Source organism: Nannospalax galili, unplaced genomic scaffold (assembly GCF_000622305.1).
Source record: "Nannospalax galili isolate Female #2095 unplaced genomic scaffold, S.galili_v1.0 scaffold793, whole genome shotgun sequence".
In the NCBI taxonomy this organism is placed as follows: Eukaryota; Metazoa; Chordata; class Mammalia; order Rodentia; family Spalacidae; genus Nannospalax; species Nannospalax galili.
Window position 1 is genome coordinate 200,794 of NW_008331997.1, and position 23,449 is coordinate 224,242.

The following is a 23,449-nucleotide window of genomic DNA, read 5'->3' on the forward strand; positions in this document are numbered from 1 at the left end:
TATTATATTTGAGGAAGAAGCATGGAAATTTATGTCATGTTAATTAGAGGTGATAAACATCACCATTGAAATCTACCCAATGACTTTATAGACATACACAGGAGCCAAGGAACCAAGTGCAACCGATTATGACTTGTAATAATCAGATGCATACAGATTAGAGATGCATGCGCCAACATCTCAGTGTTAGTAGCAAAAACAATGAGTATTTCTGCTTGGAACAATATATTCTAAAATGAAATGGAGATCTTTTCTAAAGGTTAAAAAACTCATTCAGTTTTTAGGTTTTTGGTTTTTTGTTTTTTTGGCGGGGGTGTTTTTGAGACAGGGTTTCCCTGTAGCCCCGGCTGTCCTGGAACTCTCTATGTAGACCAGGCTGGCCTTGAACTCATAAAGATCCACTTGCCTCTGCCTCCTCAGTGCTGGGATTAAAGGTGTGCGCCACCACGCCCGGTTAAAACTCATTCAATTTTATGTCTTACAGGGCTTGTACTGAGTTCAATATTGTATAACTGTATTAACTCAACTGTAAACCTAGAAACTTGCACCCACTTGTGAAAGAGATATACTCTTGCTCTGGAGTGTGTTACTGACTATGTTGTATCTGTACTGAAATGCTTTCATGTAGTTATTAAAAATTTTAAAAAATGATTAAAAAAATAGTAAGAATTAGTAGATGTTGAAAAACATTACTATTGAAATCTACCTGATGACTTTATATCCATGCTCAGATGCCAAGAAGCTCAGAAAGTAACCGACTGTCACTAGTTATAATCAGATATATAGATTAGAAATTCATGTGCAAACATCTTAACGTTAACTGCATTGAAAATGAATTTTTCTGTATGAAACTGTATTTTAATAATGAAGTGGAGTTCTTTTTTAAAGGTTAAAACCTCATTTAATTTTATGTCTTATAGGGTTTATACTGAGTACAATATTGTATAACTGTAATAATTAAACTGTAAACCTAAAAATTTACAGCCAATTTTGGAAAAAGATGCATCTTAGCTCAGAAAATTATTATTGAATATGTCAATACTGTTGTAATGAAATGCTTCTCCTAAGTATGTGGTTATTAAATAAATAATTGGCGGGGGGAATCTTTAATTGGCTGGGTGTGGTGGCGTACACCTGTAGTCCCCGCACTTGGGAGGCAGAGGCAGGAGGGAGCTCTGTGAGTTCAAGGCCAGCCTGGTCTACATAGTTGACTTCCAGGACAGCTGGGGCCACAGGGAGACCCTGCTTCAAAAAGACAAAAAAAAAAAAAAAATCTTTAATTGAAGTTTTGTAAAGGAAGAAGTTGCTTTTTCTGACCCTTACTGATCCAGAATGAATACAAAACAGCAAACAAAATTATCAACCTGTGCCCACATGTTATTTTCAATATTTATTGTGGATAATTTGCTGTAAACATTGCTACTTTTAGAAATTATATTAGATCTAATTATCACATTTCACAGAGAGAGAGAGAGAGAGAGAGAGAGAGAAAGAGAGAGAGTTATTCTGCATCAGGGCTGAAAGGTCATGAGGGAAAATTAGGGAACATGGTTTGAGATTAAAGTTATTTGTTTAACTCGGCTTGTAAAAGTTGATTACATGGGGAGTCTAAGGCAGAGTAGGGCTGATTACTTTGTTTTCTTAGAGGCTAGTTAAACTTAAACAGCTGAGTACACAGTGAGAAAACAGATCGAATACATAGTTTCAAATGATACGACTAGTTTCAAAGCAAATGACTGCTGGGCATGGTGTGGCATGCCTTTAATCCCAGCACTTGGGGGGGCAAAGGCAGGCAGATCTCTGTGATTTTGAGACCAGCCTGGTCTACATAGCAAGTTCCAGGCCAGATGGGGCTACAGGGAAACCCTGTCTCAAAAAGATCAAAAATAAATAAAGCAAACAGATTTGATTCTTTATGAGAATCTTGAACTATGGAGGTATTGAAGATTCTCAGAAAGTCATCCTGGCTAACTGCTTGTTTAAAGTGTAAATGTCTCTGTTCTGCTTTGCTTTTGCTGTGTGTTTCCTCTTTGAAATTTCTATTCTGTCAGCTCTCCCCAACTTGATGCTGGTGTGCTAACAATCGATAGCAAGTAGATTATAAAAGATTATGAACTTTGACTTCTTACAGATTTCCTCTCTCCATTAGGAATAATCATAGGTTTTCTATTATGTGAGGTTAAAAAAATTTTAATGAACTTTAAATGGCATTGAAGTCATACTAATTTGTGAAAATTCTAAAGAGATAGCTTGCCTGAACCAGCCTAGAACAAGTTAATCATGACCCCTCAATATGAATTTATATGCAGCCATTTTTCAATGGTAGTAACCTTTGAGAGAGAACTGAAAAACCATCTACTTAATTACTGCCAAATGTACCCTGCCCTGTAAGCTCCAAATCTGGAGCAGGTATGTCCTGCTAGCTTTTGGCTCTAGGTTGACCTGAGCTCTGTTGTGTTATTCAATGGGAAAAATGGAATAGGGAGGGCATTCACCACTGGGAAAGTGCTTATTACTTACCCCAGGTTAGCTGATTACTTTTTCTGTGTGAGCAACTGCTGAAGAATGGGTTATACCCCCTGTAAAACAATAGGCATCTCTTAACATAATAGTGCATGCTCAAGACATCAGTAATGCTGCCAGAAAACATGTTTCTCATGCTTTGTGGCACTTTATAGTTTTAGTTTTTTCCCTTCTTGTTTTGATTTGGCTCAAGTACTGGACAGTCCAAGAAAGGGACAAAGCAACGAATGGTTCCTAGACTTCATTTTTTTTGCACGTTTGCCTGTATGTGTTCATGTGCGTATCTGTCTGTGATATATATGTGTAGTGTGTGTATGTATATATGTATGTATATATGTATACATATATGTATGTGTGTGAATGTATGTATGCATTGTACTATGTATGCAGGTGCTCAAGCATATGTATGAGGCAAGCAGCTGATGATGGGTGTTTTCTTCTGTCACATTCCACCTTAGTTTTTGAAACAGGGACTATCTCTGAAACTTGCCAAGTCTCGCTGGCTGGCTGGCCAGTGAGTTCAGGGGTCACTTGTCTCCACTTTCCCAGTACAAGGATCACAGGCACATGCCACTCAGCTTTACATGGGTGCTGGGGATCTAAACTCGGGTCCCTCATGCCTGTGTGGCAAGCACTTTACCAACTTAGTCATCTTCCCAGCCCCTTCATTTCTTTATACTCTGCTCATTCCACAAAGAATTTATACCAGCTTAGGATTCTGTTAGTTCAGTTTACTTCCTTTAGCAATCTGGAAAGATTCTGAGAAGTGATTTCCCCAAAGCCCCACAGCTACAGGTATATTTATCTCATGAGTAACACAGTGGACTAGACCTTAAATATAATAAGAAACTGTAAGAATGGGGCTGGAGAGATGGCTTAGCAGTCAAGATCACTTGTTGCTCTTGCAGAGGACCCAGGTTCAGTTCCCAGCACGCACATGGGGGCTCAGAACCATGGTAACTCCAGAGGGATCCAGTGCCCTCATTTGGCCTCTGTGGACACTGAATGCACAGCTACACTTACATGCATGCAGGCAAAACACTCATACACATAAAATAAAAATTTTTAAATTTATTTATTCTGTTTTTATGTGTATGGTGTTTGGCCTGCATGTATATAAGTGCACCGTGTGCATGAAGTGCCCATGGAGGTCAGAGGAGGGTGTCAGATCCTTTGGAACTAGAGTTAAGGACAGTTGTTAGCCACCATGTAGGTACTGGGAACCCAACTTGGGTCTTTGGAAGAGCAACCAGTGCTTTTAACCACTGAGCCATCTCTCCAGCCCATAATTTTAAAAAGGAAGGGAGGGAGGGAGGGAGGGAGGGAGGAAGGAAGGAAGGAAGGAAGGAAGGAAAGAAGGAAGCTATAGGAGGATTTTAAGCCAACCTGTCTCAAATGAAATAAAGAAAGAACTACAGTCAGATTTAACTATTAAGACCATAATAACTTTGCTGAGTGAAGAATGGGTTGTAGAGGAGATTGCTGAGAAGACACGGGTAGGGAAATCAAATAAGAAGCTAATCAGTAGGATGGGCTGGAAAGAAGTCAGAAGATTTAACATAAATTTTGAAAGTAGAATCACAAGACATCGATGAGTTGAAAGTAACACTGAGAGCTTGGAGGTTTCAAGACTCTTAGCTCCCCACCTGTGGTCTGCCAGCAACCCTAATTAAATGCAGTTGGAGACACAAACATACACAGGTTAGACATGAGCATAGTTGAGAGGACTTGCTGGGAAAAAGGAGGGGGTTCAGTGGTAAGGGGACGGGAATAAGAGAATAATGGGGGAATTGATCAAAGTACATTATGTAATAAATCTTTAAGAAGACCCTCAGTTCCTGGTTGAACAGCAGGGCAGATCTTACTGAGTAAGGAGAATTGACTATGGAATCATCTGGGGACTGAGTGGAATGAAAAGTTTTATTTTTCTCAGTGCTTGTAAGACATCTGGTAGAGAAATGTACAGTGGGGAGCTGGCTATACAGCTCCTAAGCTCAGATAATGGTCTGAGCATATATGTAAATGTAGCAGACGCAAATATAAAGTCTTTGAACTTAAAGGGGTAAATCATCTAGTTGAGGTTTTTAATTCATACTAAAGAAGTATGGGTAGGTGCATAGAAACTGACTGGGCAGGCTTTTCAAGGCAGGTAGTGATGTGATTAAAGGCCAGAGCAGGAATGACGTGGGCCAATGGACTTGTTACCCAGCTGCCAAATCAGGCAGTTGCTTCTCTAGAAGGGAGACATCTATGAAGTCTGTCTTGGATTTTTTTTTTTTTAATGCTGGGGCCATCAAACTCAGAGCCCAACACATGCTAGGAAAATGCTGTACCATTGAACTACATCCCCAGCCTTTAGGTCCTAAGCAAAAATTATCTTTGTGAACTTTATTGGTTTATTTTGTGAAAAAAACAAAATTTAGGCTTCATATGAATCTTACCAGAATTATATTGGTCCTGTATAATGAATGAATAGTGAAGAATAGTCATTATCTCCCACTGCACCACTGCCTATCATTTGCTAATAATGTAGTAGATATAAGCCACAAAAATCAAAACTAGTATTTTTTGGTTGTTGTGTCCCTGTCCCCCTGCTGTTTGGATTCCAGCTCCTACTTACTAATCTGCTCCTTTAAGATGACAAGCCATATTCACCTAGCCCACAAGGCATTGTCTTCTGGAACTCCATGCTCCGCAACCATCACTCCTCCTCACAGTCCACCATGCAGTGCCTGTTGGAGATATCCTGCCATCCTTCACAGAACAAAGTTTGAAACCAAATGAGGAGGCCGGGAATGTTTCCAGCTCAAAGAACACAGCTCTGTAGACACAAGAGGGTCCCTAGAGGCCATGCATGCCCATTTGAAAAATTGACATTCCACAATGCCAAAAGAGCTGACGCCTTTCCAGAATTGTTTTCTATAGCACCAGACTTTCCAGGCTGTATTTACTGACTCCTAGCATCATCATTCTGTCATTAATAATTGTGTCTGAGTATCTCTTGAGTGCTGCATCTATCCTTGAGTCTAATAGCTTTGCATACTTGGAACCTATGTCCATATACATATTTAATTCTGTGAATGTGCACAGTTTGAACTGAGACTAAGAAAGTACTTATAATTTGAGCAGGAATTTAGCCTTTATCCAGCACTGATTCTGCCTGTCTCACCCATCCACAGAAATGAAGACGCAGTCAACCAAATGGCCGTTACTCCTTTCCCGTTACCATCAAACTCCCCATCATCTGTTGAGGTAAGGCTTGTCCTAAATAGTTCTCAGTGCACTGGATGAGTTTTTCCATTTCTGTAAGACAATGGCTTTTCTGATTTTCAGTATGTAATCTTCTAGTCACATACTGCCAACTAGCAAATTTCCTTAAGAGAGAAAACACTTGAGGTGTGATTGTAAAAGTAATGTAAAACAGTGTTAAACAAATGTATTAGAACCCACTCATGAGTATTACCTTCTTCAAAGTTACAAAGATGAGTTAGAGGCTGATTCAATGATGGCCATTTACATACTAGAAAGCCAGAGAATCCAACACCACTTAATCTCAGAAGCTGGAAGCCTCAGGACCAATGATGAGTTCCCTGCCTTGTCTGAAGGTCTGGAAGCTCCCTGAAGAGTTGCTGGTGTGAGTCTGCATTGAAAGACAAAAGAAGCTGGTGTCTGTCCATGGGCCACAGCAGCAGTGACAGACACTTGTCAGGAAGAATGGAACTTGCTCCTGTGGCCTCATTTCTCCCTCGACCTTTTCTGGACACACCTGGTGGATGGTGCAGCTGACATTTAGATTGGGTCTTTCCCCCTCAGTTTCTGTCCCATATGTCAGTCGTCTCTAGACACACCCTCACAGACACACCACACATCTCTCAATTCAATCGAATTGACAATCATTATTAATCATCATTGAATCAAAGGCTATTCCAGTTCAAATTTTTACCTATTTTGAAGTTATTATCTTTACAAAATATAACCGTAGACATTGTCTCTCCACCCATAGCCATTTCTCTACAGTCTTCTTGCCAGCATTAAATTTTTTTATTTAAGACCTCAGAGGGTCTGGAAATAAAGCAGTAGGGTCTCCTCCTAGCATACACCAGGCCCTGGGTTTAACCCCAACACCAAAAGGAAGTGGGAGGGGGTAGGGAGGAGGGTTAGGGTAGATAGGAAGTGTGGTGGTAGAGTGACTGAGCCCCACAGCCAAACTACCAGTTCAAATCCTATGGCTCTGCATAAGCCATGGGACTGTGGGTAGTTGCAATAACCCCTTTGACCTACATTTTACTTTCCTGCAGGACTGTGACAATAGTTTCTGCCTCATAGGATTGTTAAGATTAGATGACATCCAGCAGCCCTCCTTTATCTGTGCAGTATATGTTCCAAGACCTCCACTGGATGACTGAGACCACAGATAGTACCATGCTGTAGAGAAGCACTATGATATTGTGACATTAGGTCCAGTAACTGAGGTGACTGCTAAGTGACTAACAGGTGATACAAACATGCTGGACAAAAGGATGGCTCACTTCCTAAGAAGGATGGAGCTGAACAACGAGAGAGCTCATTACACTACTCAGAGTGGATAAGCTGGATATAGTGGTACAGATCTGTAGTCCATGCTACTCAGAAGGCTGAGGCAGGAACATCACTTGAGCCCAGAAATTGGATCCCCTTTGTGTAACATAGAAAGATCTTGTCTAAAAACTAATTTCACATAAATCCATTGAGGGGATACAATATTTTAAGAATAATGTTTTTATAGTGTTGGCTATGAGTGTTCTCACCAAATTATCAAACCATAGAAAGTAAATTTGTCCTTTATTGCATGTATTGTTTCTAAGTTAAAGCATCTGAAAGATCCAGAGTTTGTGTCTCTTAGAGTTGATGAATATGTACTTTTAGTGTCAATATTTAGTTTTGAGAGGATTGTCTCTGGGCTTTCTGTTTAGTTTCATTGTTTGTTGTCTGTTTTCTGTCAGGAATGACTGTAGTTATCAGCTACAAGTTTTCTTTAGTCCTTCCCTGGCCAGGTGGTGTTTGCAGTCCTCCTACTCAGGGGTCCACGCTTGACAGGTGACTGAATAGGGTGCTGACTCTGCCAAACACTGTCTTGGGTGCTTTCAGTACTGCTTTCATGAATCTTGCATGTAGACTGAGAGGCAGTGTTGGTATGTTCACTCTACAGAAGAGACAGAGAAGCTAAATAATATATCTGTGGGCCCACAGGCAGATAGACCAGTCAGCATCAGTTGCTTGCGCATTCCTGGCCATGTGACGACCAAGTGCTCATGGGCTTGTCACAGAGTGGAAACAGTGTCTATAAAGCACTTAGTACAGCTCATGGCACAAAGTACATACTCAGAAAAAGCAAAGTGTGTTATTTATTTACAGTATATTTAACAGAGAAGTATGTTTAGCTCAGTCTTTATATTATATAATATTAGCTGTTGTTTTCCTTTTTCTAACTTGTACTAAGCACCAAAAAAACTGATTATAATCATTTAGTCACCTGTAAAGAAAATTTTTTTTTACTCATCTTAATTTAAAAAACAGAATCAGGGGACTGGAAAGTTGGCTTAGTAGTTAAGAGCACTGATTGCTCTTGCAGAAGACCCAGGTTCGATTCCCAGTACCCACGTGGCAGCTAACAACCACTTATAATGCCAGTTCCGGGAGACCCAACACCTTCTTCTGACCCTCTTGGGCACTGCACAACATGGGTGCACTTTACATATATGCAGGCAGTACACTCATACACATGAAATTAAAGCAAGTGGAAAAAAAACCAGAATCAGTAATTAGCCAGAAAAGTAGCCTGGTGTCATTCAAAAAGATCACTATTGTATTCTGAAAATTAGAAGACCTGTGATTCTGCATTTATTTATTTATGTCTTTTTGAGACAGGGTCTCCCTGTAGCCCCAGCTAGCCTGGAACTCATTGTGTAGACCAGGCTGGCCTTGATCTGCCTGCCTCTGCCTCCTGAGTGCTGGGACTAAGGGTGTGTGCCACCACACCCAGCTGATTCTGCTTTTTAAATAAAGCAAGCTGTTAATGTATATGAGGTATAAATACTACCAGTTACAAGTTCCAAAATCCTCATTACAAAAGCTGGATCAGTTGTAATATGCCATTCTGTGTATTTCATTTTAAAAATAGATCACAACTGGGCATTTATAAAAGTATAATGAATCCTTTTCTCTAAAAGAACATAGAACATAGTTCTGTGTAGTTTCTTTTACACCATTGCAATTTGAATTTTATTCTAAAGGACCTATTAGCTCTCCTGGACTGCTGGTCTTATTAAGTGTTCCTAATGGATGGAGCCCCTCCAGGGGGTATCATGTGAAGTGTATAGGCTCTTCACCACTTCATCCCTTTCCATTTGCCTACACGGCCCTTTCATTCTGCCTTTCTCTCATAGGTGTTTCTAGTGTTTAAGCATAATTCATGTGGCCTATGATGGAAAGAACTTTTTAAATCATAAGCCAATACATAAAATGCATCTATATTACTACGTTGGACCTGATAGCAATAATTCAGCATAACTTTCATTGTATGCTAGTGATATCTCACATTCATTCCTTTATTGAACAAATACTTGTTGAGCTCTTATACTGTCAGATATAGTTCTAGCCAAATTACTTCATATGGTTGTGCTGTGTGCTGCAGAGTGAAAGAAAAAATTCTAACAGAATATTGAGCCAGAAGTCTGATGATTGCTGTTGAGTTGTGTGACTTTATTTCCACCAATTGCCTGTTGTGCATGTGACCTTGGTAAAAGGCAATTAACCTCATAACACTTTCAGTAAAGCCAGGCTTTCAGCCTCTCTTGAGTATAGAGGAAGGGAACTCTAAGAAGAGGCCACATAGCTATGCATGTTTACAAGGGATTATTAACATGTCTGCGCAGTGTGCTTGGCAGCAGTAATAGCATCATAGCAGTTGTATGGCACAGTGGGTAAGAGCACAAGCTCAAAAGTCAGGCAGATCCAAGGCCTAATCTTCATCCTGCCATTTATCAGCAGGGTAAACTTGAGCCAGTTAAGCTCTATAAGCATCAGTTTCTTCATGTTTGAAGTGGGTTTGATCATTATAATAAATCTATGGGTTTATTGGAAGGACTAATTTATGAAATGCTTAGCACTATTCCTGCACACACTGGAAGCTCATTTTGGTTGTGTAATAGTTATTACAACCTCTAGAAGAATCCCCAGCTGCTAGTATCTTCGATCCTCCATAGTTATGAGCAAAATAGGATTTTTTTCCTTTATTAAAGTAGTTGATTTTTTTTTTTTTTTTTTTTTTTGGTCTTTTTGAGACAGGGTCTCCCTGTAGCCCCAGCTGTCTGGGAACTCACTATGTAGACCAGGCTGGCCTTGAATTCACAGAGATCCACCTGCCTCTGCCTCCCGAGTGCTGGGATTAAAGGCATGCGCCACCATGCCCAGCAGTAGTTGATTTTTTTAAGCTGAGAAATGGAAAGTATATGTGTTGCCAGGCAGAACAGTATTTTGGAATATGCACATATTATGGAATGGCTAACTCAAAGTAGCTGACATATGTTTCTTCACATACTTGTTTTCTTTTGTATGAGGGATGTGTATATCTGTGTGTGTGATGAAAACATTTGAAATTCTTAGACTGGTATATAGGTATATGATCTCAACATTGAGGGGAGGGGAGGGGAGGGGGGAGAGAGAGAGAGAGAGAGAGAGAGAGAGAGAGAGATTAATAATGACATTGAAATCTCTTAGACTGGTACAGGCCTGTAATCCCAGCATTAAGGGGGTATGTATGGGAGAGGGAGAGATGGAGAAGAAGAGAGAGAGAGAGAGAAAAAGAGAGAGTTAGAGAGTTGAGGACGTTTGAAATTTCTTAGACTGGTGTAGGCCTGTAATCCCAGCATCAAGGCTGAGGCAGGAAGACAGTGACTTTGAAGCTAGTCTGGGCTACTTACAGAGCTATAGGGATAGCCTAGGCTATATAACACCACCCCATATTTTGAGGGGGGACAGGTGGGGGCTGGGATGATATGGCCTTTATTGAGCTTATCCACCAAAGTAGAAAAAAAATATCTGTACAAAACCAAATTTTCATTACTATAACTTCTACATCACAATTAAAATCCAAATCGATTTTTTAAAAAAATAGCTCAATCAAAACCCACTACTTCAGAATCAATAGTTTCTTTGGAGCCACTGTAACTTTTAAACATAGTTCAGACCAGAATGCAGGAATTTGGTTGGTTGATTGGAAAGCTAATTAAGCTTCCTACTTGCTCAAATAGAATTATCAAAGGACAGAATTGTGTTTTTCACAGGGATGCAGTCCACTGGAATCACCAGCACTGGACAGCTGTTGAGGATATTTACAGTCCTAAGATCACAAGGAATCCAGACATCCTTAGTCTTCTGTTGCCCTTTCTTCCCAATCAGAGAGTTGTGGATATGTGGGATGACACCATCAGGGCTCCTGCTCTCAAGGTTCCTTCTGTCTAGTTGATGAGACAGTGTGAATAACTTGTAGGTATGAGAAAACAAAGTAGTCTAAAAATAACAGGGCCTGGAGAGGTGGCTCAGTGGTTAAGAGCACTGACTGCTTTTTCAGAGGACTGGGTTTGGGTTTCTAGCACCTACATGCTGACTCATAGCCATCTGTAATTCCAGTTTCAGGGGGTCAGACTCTGTCTTCTGGCCACTGTGGGCAATGCACACATGTGTCTACTTAAATACATGTAATACACATAAAATAAAAATAAATACATTTTTTTTAATTTTTTAAAATAAATGACAAGCAAGTCTTGATAGCACACTCCTGTAATCCCAGCACTTGGGAGGTAGATGCAGGAAGATTGAATCTAAGGCCAGCCTGGGCTACATAATGAGACTTATTAAATTAGGGGACTGGGTGGGTGGCTTAGTCAGTAAAGTGCCTGCTACATAAGCATCAAGACTTGAGTTCGGATCTCTAGCAGTCATGTGAAAGCCAGGTATGGTAGAGTATGTCTATAATTTCAGCATTGGGAGGCAGAGACTAGTCTAGCCAGTCAGAGAACTCCAGGTTCAGTGCACGTGCAAGGACACGCACACACACACATACACACACACACACACACACACACACACACACAGAGGTACTTATACTTTTTTAATTTAATGAAATTGGTAAATTAAAACATTAAAATAAAGCTGGGCGTGGTGGCCCACACCTTTAATCCCAGCACCGGGAGGCAGAGGCAGGCAGATCTCTGTAAATTCAAGGCCAGCCTGGTCTAGATAGTGAGTTCCAGGTCAGCTGGAACTACAGGGAGACCCTGTCTCAAAAAGAACCCCCCCCAAAAAATCATTAAAATAAGAACCACCATTGTTTTTTTTTTTTTTTTTTGTGAGATTTCAGATGAGCCCTTAAGAGGGAGTTTGGAATTAATTTCTGGAAGGTGTGTATGACAAAATTGCCCTCAGTAGGAATCAACACACTATCTTGCCTTCTTTGGGTGGTAGCTGTTTTAATTTATAGCCCAAGTCCTGCCTTTGCCATTTACTCATCTATGGGTCTGCCATCCTGTGCCGTATCCTGACTGTAGTCTTCCTGGGGAAGTTATCTGTGAACAGGCTCGGCCAAGCTAGCCACCTTGGACAGGTGGTTTGAAGATCAGTGTAGAGGAAGTGGCCACCTGCCACCTGAATTAGCTGGCACATCTTTGGTGTCAGCAGCCTCTTTTCTTCAGCCAGATGGTCCTCAAGCCACAGCATGCTCATTCCTTGGAGTCGTGCTGCTGACCTGCTTCCTCTTCCTGTCTCTGACTGTTTGCCATGTTGTAAGCTCTTGGTAAGTGTGGTGTGTTAAAGCCTCCTCACCCATGGTGTGAGCCATTCTGTTCTTTTTTGTTCTTGCCTACTTTCAGCACAAACACCATTGCATAAATCTTAGTTTTCTGAGAAAAGAAATGCCTCATTGCTAAGCACTCTCAAGTCCTCCTTTATGCCTGAGTTTCCTCTTCATCTGAATTTGGACTTTATATCTCCACAGTGGAGGCATCACAAGCTAAAAGCAAAAGAAAAGATTTAAGGCCATGCTTGGTGATACATGCATGCTCTCTTTAATGCTAGCTCTCGGGAGGCAGAGGCAGGTGGATCTCTGTGAGATCCAGGCCAACTGGGGCTATAGGGAAACCCTGTCTTAAAAAATAAAAATAAGATTTAAAAGGTGAACCAGTACAGCATAGCCTTTGAAGTGAGGCAGCCCCAGGAGGAATACATAAATACATCAGACAAAGGGCCCAAAGGCACAGATGCTGGCTTCAAAGATCCCTCATTCTCATCACAGAGATTCCCTGCACACATAATCAGGATGCAAAAGGGATGATGATGATGATGATGATGATGATGATGATGATGATGATGATGGACAGATGTCATTCGGTACAATATGAGCTGATTTCAGAGGAAAGAGTGATTGTCTTGTAGCTAAGGAACCAGTTTACAATGTTGGAAGGATAGATATACACAGATGCTTAGAGTAGGGGCATTGGCTAACCACTGTCCTGGTGGAAAGCTGCTCCTCTGGGCAGAGGTGGAGACCATTCTCAGGCTTGCTGGAGGAGCTACCTGTAGACTTGTTCAACATTCTTCAAATGCCAGGTTTAGATACCATAACTTTATATCACAACTCCAAACCAGGTGCATTAGCAACTTGGCCATTAAAAGTTTTCCATAGATTACTGATTTCTGAAAATATAGTTCATTGTTCAGAATTTTTCTTTCTATAAAATATGCCCACTAATATGCTGAATATCTGTGTGTTTTCAGGATTTATTTCTTAACTTGTGCATACTTACATTATAAAGTAACATTAATTATCCAAAATTCACTGAAATATATTTTAGCTAATAAAATTTTCTGATTAAGAAATGCTAAACTGGGACTGGAAAGATGGCTTAGTAGCTAAGAGCACTGGCTGCTCTTGCAGAGGACCCAGGTTCAATTCCCAGCACCCACATGATGGCTAACAATCATCCTTAACTCCATTTCCAGGGGATCCGACACCTTCTTCTGACCTCCCTGGGCATTGCATGACATGGGTACACTTATATACATGCAGTTGATACACTTATACACATAAAATAAAAACAAAATTTTTAAAAAAGAAATGCTAAACATTTTTTTATAAATCCAAGGGCCAAGGACTTTTTTTTTTTTTTTTTTTTTTTTTTTTTTTTTGGTCTTTTTGAGACAGGGTCTCCCTGTAGCCCCAACTGACCTGGAACTTACTATGTAGACCAAGCTGGTCTTGAACTCACAGAGATAACCTGTCTCTGGCCTCCCGAGTGCTGGGACTAAAGGCATGTGCCACCACGCTCGGCTGGACAATAATTTTTTAAGAGTTACATATTAGTTGCTTTTCTCATTGCTATCATAAAATGTCTGGTGAAAGCAACTTACGAAAGGAAGGTTTTCAGAAGGGTTGCAGTTCCTTCATGGCAGCAGGAGCGTGAGGCAGCAGGTCTTGTTGCATCCAGTCAGGAAGCAGAGAGGTGAATTGCTGGTGTTCAGCTCCCTTTCTTCGTTTTATTCGGTCCAGGACCCAAAGCCATGGACATTCAGTGTGGGTCTTCCCTAGTCAGTGAAACCTGTCTGGAATCACCCTCATAAACACACCCAGAAGTATGTTTCCATGGTGATTCTAAATTCTGTCTAGTTGACAATAAAGATTAACCATCAAAAGTATGTGAATCTGTCTTCATAGGGTGAGTAACACTCAGTACTGAAAAGGAAGAATGAGAGAGAGATGAGAGCCACATTTATCTAGGGCCTCACACAATTCCCAAGAACCTGGCCCTTGTCAATTTTGTTTTGATTCCTGGATCCACCTCTAGCTAACGAAGAATTCTTTAGTAGCAGGCTTGAAATACACCATTTTTCTCTTCTGTGAACTGACATCACAGTGGCATAAACCCATAGAGTTGTTAAGAGGACTCCAGGAGACAATATATGGGAATAAAGAATCTGTTTCAAAAGAAGCTAGAAACAAAACCTAACTACCCCTAGTATGCAAATAGTATTTTACACACATCTCATGACATTCTTAGAGAAATCACTATTCACCCCAAATAAGGAAGGAGCTGACAGACCTAAGAAAGATTCTGTCAAGTATACTTTACCAATCAATAAGTTTATTGGGGTTACTGATCAGAATATGAATGACATACAGGTACCTACACCACCAAAACGTCCCACTCCATCAAATTTTTCTTCTTATATAACGTAGATTATGTGTGGCTGAGGCTGGTGGAAGTGGTACTTGGAATCTTAGGAGAGGGTCTTGTGCCCCTTCTCCACTGCTCCAAGAGGGAAGGTTAGCAATCCCATTAACGCAGATCTAGCATTTGCTTATCATTCTGTTTGTTCGTCTCTGTGACTATAGGGCAAGATGTCACCACCAACGCCACTCAGCTTGCTGATGGCCATGATCATGCCTAGCTGAAAGGAAACAGTTATACTGCAACATGTTACCTTTTTAGTCTTCTAAGTAACCTGATAGGGCAGTATTTTAACCACATTATTTTTTTTTTATTCTTTGACAGTTTCATACATGTATATAATGAATTTTAGTCATGTTCACCACCCCCATAACCCTCTCTCATCCCTTCTTCTGCTGTCCTACTTTGTTTTTGTTGACTGCTAAAGAGACAACTGAACAGTTTATGAGAGCCTCAGGTGTGTGACTTATTGAGACTAACTAGGATTGCTTGCATGAGCATGGGTATGAGGTTATTTACTAGAGCATGGGCATTTCTGTGTATAAATACAAGTACAGTCATATGTCACAATGGTGGGGGAAGAGATATTATATTAGTTACTCTCTTCATTACTGTGAACAACACCTGACAGAAACAAACTAAAGGAGGAAAGATGACTTTACCTCATGGTTTTGGCGTTCACTCCATGGTTACTTTGCCTCGTGTGCTTGGGCAGAACGTCATGGCAGTGAGAGCGTGTGACAGACCATTCACCATCTGATGGACAGGAAGCAGCAAGAACGAATAGGAAGAGACCAAAGGAAGGATAGCCACTCCCTAAAGTTCTTACCCCAATGATATACTTCCTCCAGCTAGGTTCTATCTCTTAAAGTTTCCAGAACTTAAAGAGAATTTGCCTAAAGAGCAAGCCAAAAATCCTATGAGGTTTTGGTGGGAGACATTTTCTATCCAAAGCATATCAGATCATTCTGAGAAATGTCTCAAAGGATGATTTTTATCACTGTGCAAATAATAATATATAAGTACACTGCTACACCCTGATCGAACAGCCTACTACACAGCTGCACTGTATAGAGGTGTAGGGTGTACTATAGCCTGTTGCTCCTGAGGCCATGAAGCACAACTGAAATGGAATTGGTGTAATCTAGAGATGCAAAGATGAGATGCATGAGGCTCATGTTGGCAGAGCATGGTATATTGTCTTACTGAGGATTTTTAATAAAATAATGCAAAGTGTAATATATAGGTACATAAATCTGTGAATAGTTGTCTTATCAAATAATATGTTGTGTGCAGCACTTTTATGTGGTTGCACTGTAGTTTGTTTACACCAGCATGAGCATCAGTGCAGTGCATGTGCTGCTCCTTCATAATAGCTCTGACATCACTAAGTAATAGGCAGTTTTTAGCTCTATTGTACATTACATTATATATGTGGTCCTGTTGTACCTCATCCACTGGACCCCAAAAAGACCACCGAGGACCCAACACACCAAAATGCAAAAGCAAAGGTTTATGGTTTATTCGGGCTTAAGCTCGGGCTCTCAGACCTCATCAACTCAAGGGATCCGTGCTGAGAGCCCAGAGTAAGGGAGAGTGGAGCCTTTTATAGGTTTTAGACAAAGGGAGGGGGTGGGATACTGAAGATACATTTTGGTTGGTTCAAGGAGCCCGCGCGCCAACATAATTTTAAACCGATTGGATGTATAAGATGCAGCCCTGGAAGTTTCTTATTGGTAGGTGCTATTCTCAGGGCTGTGGAATGTGCTGACTGTTACCTGTGGGGCCAGGAGTCTCTGCTTTTACCTTATAGGGCTGTTTTTATGCGTGGGCTTGCTTAATCTATAGTTTCCTGGAAGGGGGGGGATAGCAGGTGGGGGTCAGGGCATGTCTAGGCATGTTTAAAGCAGCAGCCAAGCATTTTACAGAAGCTAAAAGAGCAATTAGTGTGGGTCTGGAGGGATTGGGGGGTAGCTGGTGAATGAAGAGGGTCTCAGGGTCCTACATTCTGTCACCGACTGTAGCATTGCTATGTGGCAGGTAACTGCTCAATACACACTTATTTGGGGACTTCTGTTGTTTATTGTTTTGAGTCAGGTCTTTGCTCTTATGGCTTGACAGCTCCCTGGAACTTTTCAAGTGGACAGGGCCTGCAATTTCTCTTCCCTGGCTTTTTGTAACCTTTTTTTAAGAAAATATTTTATTTATTATTTTTACGTGTATGAATGTATTGCTTGCATGTACGTAAGTGCACCCGTGTCATGCAGTACCCGTGGAGGACCGAAGAGGCTGTTGGGGCCCCTGGAACTGGAGTTACAGACAGTTGTTAGCTGCCGTGTGGATGCTGTGATTCGAACCTGGGTCTTCTACAAAAACAGTCAGTGTTCTTGGTCGCTGAGCCATCTCCCCAGCCCCCTCTTTGTAGCTTTTTATCTTCCTTCAGCTCTATAGCTTTTCATCCTCCGCTTCCACTGTCCCTTTTCTTTCTGCCCTGGCCACTCTCTTGAACTGGTTGGTTGCCTTCTCAGCAGTCAAGCTATTAGAGCCAGAGCTGCCATGCTGTCTCTCCTGCATCCGTCTTTCTTCGTTACCAGCTCAGCCCAAGTACTAAAAGTAGGAAAGATCACTGAGAAGACTTTTCTGGGCCTCCTTTTGCAACACTGGAGGCAGCACAGGAGGGTGTTTCCCTGGGTGATTTAATCCCCTATTTACTTAGCCAGAGAAGAGGTCTTGGCACCAGTCACAGCACATGTCATGTGCAAATGAGGGTTAATATTTGCATCAATCACAGCATTATCTCTTTGGTTTAAGTGCAAATGTTGGGGGTCAGGGGGAGCATCTATAATTCACCAAGGCTTATGATAGGAAAAGTCTGATGCAACCTGTTTGAGACAGTCCTAAGGTTGCACTGTCACATCCAGGCATTCAGCTGGGATCAAAATGTTCCTGGAGTGCTCAAGATTGTTGGTGCTGGCCTAAGGCAGCTCAGGGTGCTGTTTGACTACTGTTCCTTGTACTCAAGGCAGCCAGGGCAGCAAGGGAGAGTCCAACAGTTGCCAGGTAGCAAGCAAATGGCTCTACCTCCCAACATCTTTGCTTATTTACAGGAACATAAACATTAGAAGGAATAGAAACGTATAGAAAGAATAAAAACTTACAGAATTTATCATTAACACTAATGGTGATTTTGACAGACTTTAAGAGTGCCTTAACAATGCTTCACACCTGCCTAGCACCACAGAGAAGGGTGCTTCCCCTTACCTGTCTCACCGTGACTCTCTTATGATTAAGAAGCAATCCTGTGACACCAGCACTGCTGCATGGCCCTTCGACCACACCCATTCCCTTACCGCAGCTGGCACTACCACTAATGTTGCCTTTAGTGCTGCTGCTTGGGGACCAGCTCTATGATTAGGCCATAGTCTTCAATGTGTAGACCTAGTCCTCAGTTCAGTGGAGTTTCTGAAGGACAATGGAGATTACTGGTGGGCACAGATGACCTCTGTGTGACAGGGGAACTATAGGAATTCATTACTACTCCACCAAGAAGCTCCATAGCTCATAGTGAGCCTAGAAGCAGAAGCTTTGACTCAAAGCCTGTAGAGTACTTTATAGGCATTCTAACCTGGATGGGCTATACTTCAGTGTGTGTTCGTTCTTCTGCCTTGGTATCACTGGATTGAAGAGTTACTACTTTTTGCCAAGATTCATTGCGTTTCCTATTTCTTCCACTTAATACTCAAGGCACTGAGAATTTCCGAGAGTACACTGAAGTAGACCAGTTTCATTTCATCATTTCTATATCTAGTTCTTCGAGTTCTTTTATAACCCAATTGATTGTTTTATTAAATTTATATTTATTTTATGTGTATGGATGCTCTGCCTGCATGTATTTAAGTGCACCACGTTCATACAGTGCCCATGAATGCCAGAAAAGGACATCAGAGTCCCTGGAACTGGAGTTACAGACAGTTGTGAGCTGCCATATGGGTACTGGGAACTGCACCCAAGTCTTCTGCAAGAGTAACCAGTATTCTTAACCACTGAGCCATCTTTCCAGCCCCCCAATTGATTGTTTTTAAATTAAATAAATCAACATGACTTGAATGAACTGCTCTGCTCCTGTGAAGTCAAAAGAACATAACATTCCTTATTCTAGTTCAGCCAAAATGTGAAATTTTAGAGGAACTGAAGGATGAAGTTACCACAGTACCGAGTATTAAAACAACTTAGGACACTACTTTTGAGAAGGAAGGCATCCATGTTCTCAACTGGCCTTTTGCTAATAGTATACCACCATCCAACCACACTGTTTATGACTAGTTACATCACAGAAATTGTTTCATGAAGAATTTGATTGCTGTACTGCTTGTTGCTTAGGATTAATTTAAGGTGAAATGAAATGTGAAAATACAGATTAATTCACAAGGCAAAAGCAATGAGGAACTTTTAATAGCAAACAACTTTTGTCTGTAGAGAATTATCTTAAAATGTAGCTATGCCTCAAAAACTGTCATAGTCATAGAAATAACTGTTACCTTCCATAAAAACTGGGCACCTAATGCTGTTGCCTTGGAAGTAGAACTTGAGGTGGGACCTAATTTGCTGTAGGTATTAACCAACATGTTAATATTGGCTTGGTAAACAAGTCTAAGGACACCTCATGGGCATGTCGAAAAGCACTTTTACTAGGCCACAAGCTTGTAAAATCACAACCTGTATAAATTTGGTTAAGATCAGCCCATTTGGACACTTAACAGAAGATTGCTGCTATTTAGGACTGAAAATGTGCTTATCAGTTGTACTAATTCATACCATATTATGTCTTTAAATATATTCCCATGCCAAAATTTTATCCACACAGGAGAAATTTAGAAAGTTTAAGCACCAGAATATCCAGCACAATGCTTGTATGTTTTTAGTATCATACAGATTCAGAGTTCCAGGAACTGAGAACACTCTACAGCTGTGGTTCGTTCACTCCGTCATTGGGTGTTATAGGGCTTCTCTGATTATTTGCCTGATCACCTTATGTTTATATTGTCCACACTCAGACCAGTGTACATCAGGTTTGCATAACCACTGATTTTTTTTTGGGGGGGGGGCAGGGCTTACGATAATTAGTATCTTTCTACACATCCTATTTGTGTGGTTGTGGGAAACCTCCACCTAGAGAGTCAACATTGTTCACTCACTGCAGCTGCAGTTGTCTGCAGAAGACCTGCATGCCATTGGGCGTGTTAACATTTCATCATGAATGAAGGAGGAGCCATGGCCCCACCCCTCCCTGAGAGACTACTGGCAGACAATAGTCCTCGAGGAAGTGTTGTCATTTTCTTCAGTGGTGTAGCCATTAATAAGTTGCACTTACTGCAGTAAATAACTTCCTGCCCATGCTCAGGCAAGAAACTCTGGTTAAACTCAGTGAGCCACACACAAAAAGAAGATACAAAAGTAGGAGGGGTATGGTGAGGGAGGGAGAGGTAAGAGAAGAAAATGGGGGTAAAGACAGCTAGAATTACATAAATGTATGAAACTGCCAAACAATAACAAGAATTTAAAGAAAGCATTGCTGTAGAAGCACGTCTTTAAAGAATCTGGACAATTTTTAAAGAGAATGAATTTTATGTTTGCCCTCTGAGGGCCAGCTTAACAGCAGCAGCTTAAAACTAGAACAGGCTATTAAATGTTTTTAGTTAAGATGTTGCCTGTGCCTCATGCAGAACAGGTAGCATGTGCCTTAAATAAAGATAGAGGTGCCTGTTATAGAGCTTAAAATAGCTCTTAATAATGTTTTCTGAATTCTTTTATTTTCTATATTTATTTATTGTATGGAGATCAGAGGACAACTTGCAGGAACCATTTCTCTCCTTCTACCATGAAAGTCCAGATGGTTAGATCTGGCAGCAAATGCCTTTACCCACTGATCCATGTCTCCATCCCCACCAAAAGTTTTTACAATTATCTTTCTATAGATATTAGAAGTTGATTCCCAAGTTATTTTTTTGTTTGAAATAATTTTTTTCTTATCTCTCCCCAACCTGTTTTACAAAAAAGAACGTGAGCTTTTGCTAACAAATTGAGTAGACATCTCATATCTTTATATGCCTTTTGAGCTGTGTAACTAACCCTTGAGTATCTGATCATTTGTTTTATTATATAATTTATAAATGGTAATGCGCAGTAGTGACTAATGTTAGTTCAGCTATGTACACTGTCTGGGCATGTGTGATTTTAGTTCTGTGGGAGAAATAATTTTTCAGTGTTTATCAGCTTGTAAAAACTTAGCATGCAAGCTTAAACACCCAGACAATAATAAAGTGCAAGGAAAAAGAAAAGAGCCAAGGAAGATTAGTGAAGAACTTTTCTACAGCCTCCAGCATGCTACTCTCTTTGTCATATTGCCAGAACTGACAAAATCCATTCTCTAGGTTCCCTTTCCTCACAGAATTGTTGTCAAAAAGAAGGGGACTGGCCTGAGGCAGTCGGCCTGGGCCTGGAACAGAGTGGGGACCAGCTTTCCCAAAGCACATCTGCAGGCTGCAGGGATCAATGCCTACAAAAGCAAACAAACAGAGACACCAGCTGGCCTTCAGTAAGAAAGACACAGAATAGCTTCTGCAGAAACAATGTCCGCAGAAACACCGAACTGCCAACGGCGTACTGTGTGTGTAGTCTGAGCAAGTGTGAATGTGGAATGACGGCTCTGCTGTTTTCTTTTTAATGCCCCGTAGGATCTGGGTGGCACCGAATCTGCCAGTGGCGAGGAAGATGGCAGTGTGGAAGAGAAGCAGCCTGAAGATGAAAGCTCCAGAGAGGTGGGAAGCCCACTGCCCTTTGTCCTAGGTTCCTGGGGCGAGGAGGGAGGGTTTTACTTTTTACCACCTAGAGAGGACTGCCTGCTCTCTTTGCTTCTCTAGGCATCTGTTAAAAATTATTTTATTATTACTTTTGTTTTATGTATATGAGTGTATTGCCTGCATGTATATAAGTGTACTCAAGTCATGCACAATGCCTGCAGAGGTCAGAAGAAGGCATTGGAGTCCCCTGAATCTGGAGTTACAGATGTTGTTAGCCACCATGTGGGTGCTGGGAATCCAACCTGGATCCTTTTTGAAAGTCGATCTACAAGAACAGCCAGTGCTCTTAACCACTGAGCCATCTCTCCAACCCCTTCTGTAGGCATCTTAAGGTCTGAGACAAGAAGAGGACCAGCAACAGCATCTTCTCCCACCACACTTAAGCTGTGCAGCCTGGGACTAAAGCAGCAGCCACTTCTGCAAATCAAGTTCAGTCCTGGGTCTACAGGGCCAGGACTGGGCTTAACGAATCCTAGCCACACAGGAAGAGCTGTAGAATGGGTTCTTGATTCAGAGTAGAAGTTATTTAGTTGCCCAAGAGCAAGGGCATCCTCAGAAGAGGGAGGTTATAGCTCTCCCTCTGTGTGGATGTGACATTGTGTTGTTTAATTGTTTAATAGTCACTGAAGGTTTGCCTTGAATCAAGCTCTATGCTTTTTCTACATTCATGAGAGTGCTGGGCACTCTTTGAAGAATGAGGAGAGAGAGTTAGAGAAGTTAACTGACTTGCTAAGGCCACTGGCTGGTATGTGGTATGCCTGAAGGTTGTTCCCATTCTCTCTGGCATCCAAGTCTTTTTTCATAGTCTGTTTTTCTGTTTTGCAGCTTATCACTAGTAAAGTTGAACTACAATTTTTAGAAAAAAATGTGGGCTTCCCCACCACCACCACCTCTGTGTTTCAAAATATCTTACAAATCTCCAGTAATTAGTCACTTAGGCAATTTTAAGATAGGCTGAGGTTTCATTTTAATTCAAGGAATTTGAGAAGTCATCTATCTTTTCACCTTTTAGAATCTTAAGGTAGTTTGTGTATGTGTGTGTGTTTGTATTTCTATCTCCTTCAAAGTTAACTGATTCATTCAGGGTTAAAGGAAAGGTCAGTTCATCAACAGTGGAAATTGTGCCAACCACACTTGAGTAACCTACATAACAAGTGTCAGGCCAGCTAGGACTACAGGGAGACCGTGTCTGGGGCCAAAAAACAAAAAACAGGCAAGGAATAATCTACAAACTGACTCCAAAATACAGAAGAAACCTCATTTAAATCTCTTCATCTTTTACAATATTTTGCAAATTTCAATAACCTGCACGATAGTAGATAAGGCCCTGTTCTCACTGTTCATCAGAACTAAAGCCTTCCTTCATCTTATAAATTTTTTCATTCTGCTTGTTGCCATACCCTGTGCTAGATCCTAGGAAGATGCTATGGGAAGTAAACAAATAACAATCTCCAATGTTGGATGCCCATCAAATACATCGAAATCTTGGTTTTGATCAGAGCTAAGAGTTAAAGGTACGTTGTGCACAGATTGATTCCAGGACCCATAAGGTACCAAAGTGCTTGGATGCCCAACATCCTTATATAAAACAATGTGGTATTTGCATATAACCATATGCATATACTCCCTTTAAGACATCTCTAGATTTCTTATCATACCTGGTACAGAGTAGGTGCTATATAATAGTTGTTGTATTATATTGTTTAGGGAATAATGGCAAGAAAATAGTCTGTGTATTCAATGCAGATGTAGACAGACTTTGTGTGTGTGTGTGTGTGTGTGTGTGTGTGTGTGTGTGTGTGT

At 41.0% G+C, this 23,449-nt stretch overlaps 1 protein-coding gene across 4 annotated transcripts in view; it reads left to right on the plus strand.

The window, feature by feature from the left end:
- The window catches only part of LOC103729163 (inaD-like protein), a 315,156-nt gene that overhangs the window by 180,525 nt on the left and 111,182 nt on the right, over window positions 1-23,449 (plus strand). For all 4 annotated transcript variants that reach the window (XR_003848556.1, XM_029560655.1, XM_008827155.3 and 1 more), the window contains 2 exons: window positions 5,703-5,775; window positions 21,521-21,604. Coding sequence is in view for 3 of the 4 variants with exons in the window: in XM_029560655.1 (XP_029416515.1) it covers window positions 5,703-5,775; window positions 21,521-21,604 (157 nt within the window). In the remaining variant the exon portion in view is untranslated. The remainder of the gene's footprint in view (window positions 1-5,702; window positions 5,776-21,520; window positions 21,605-23,449) is intronic.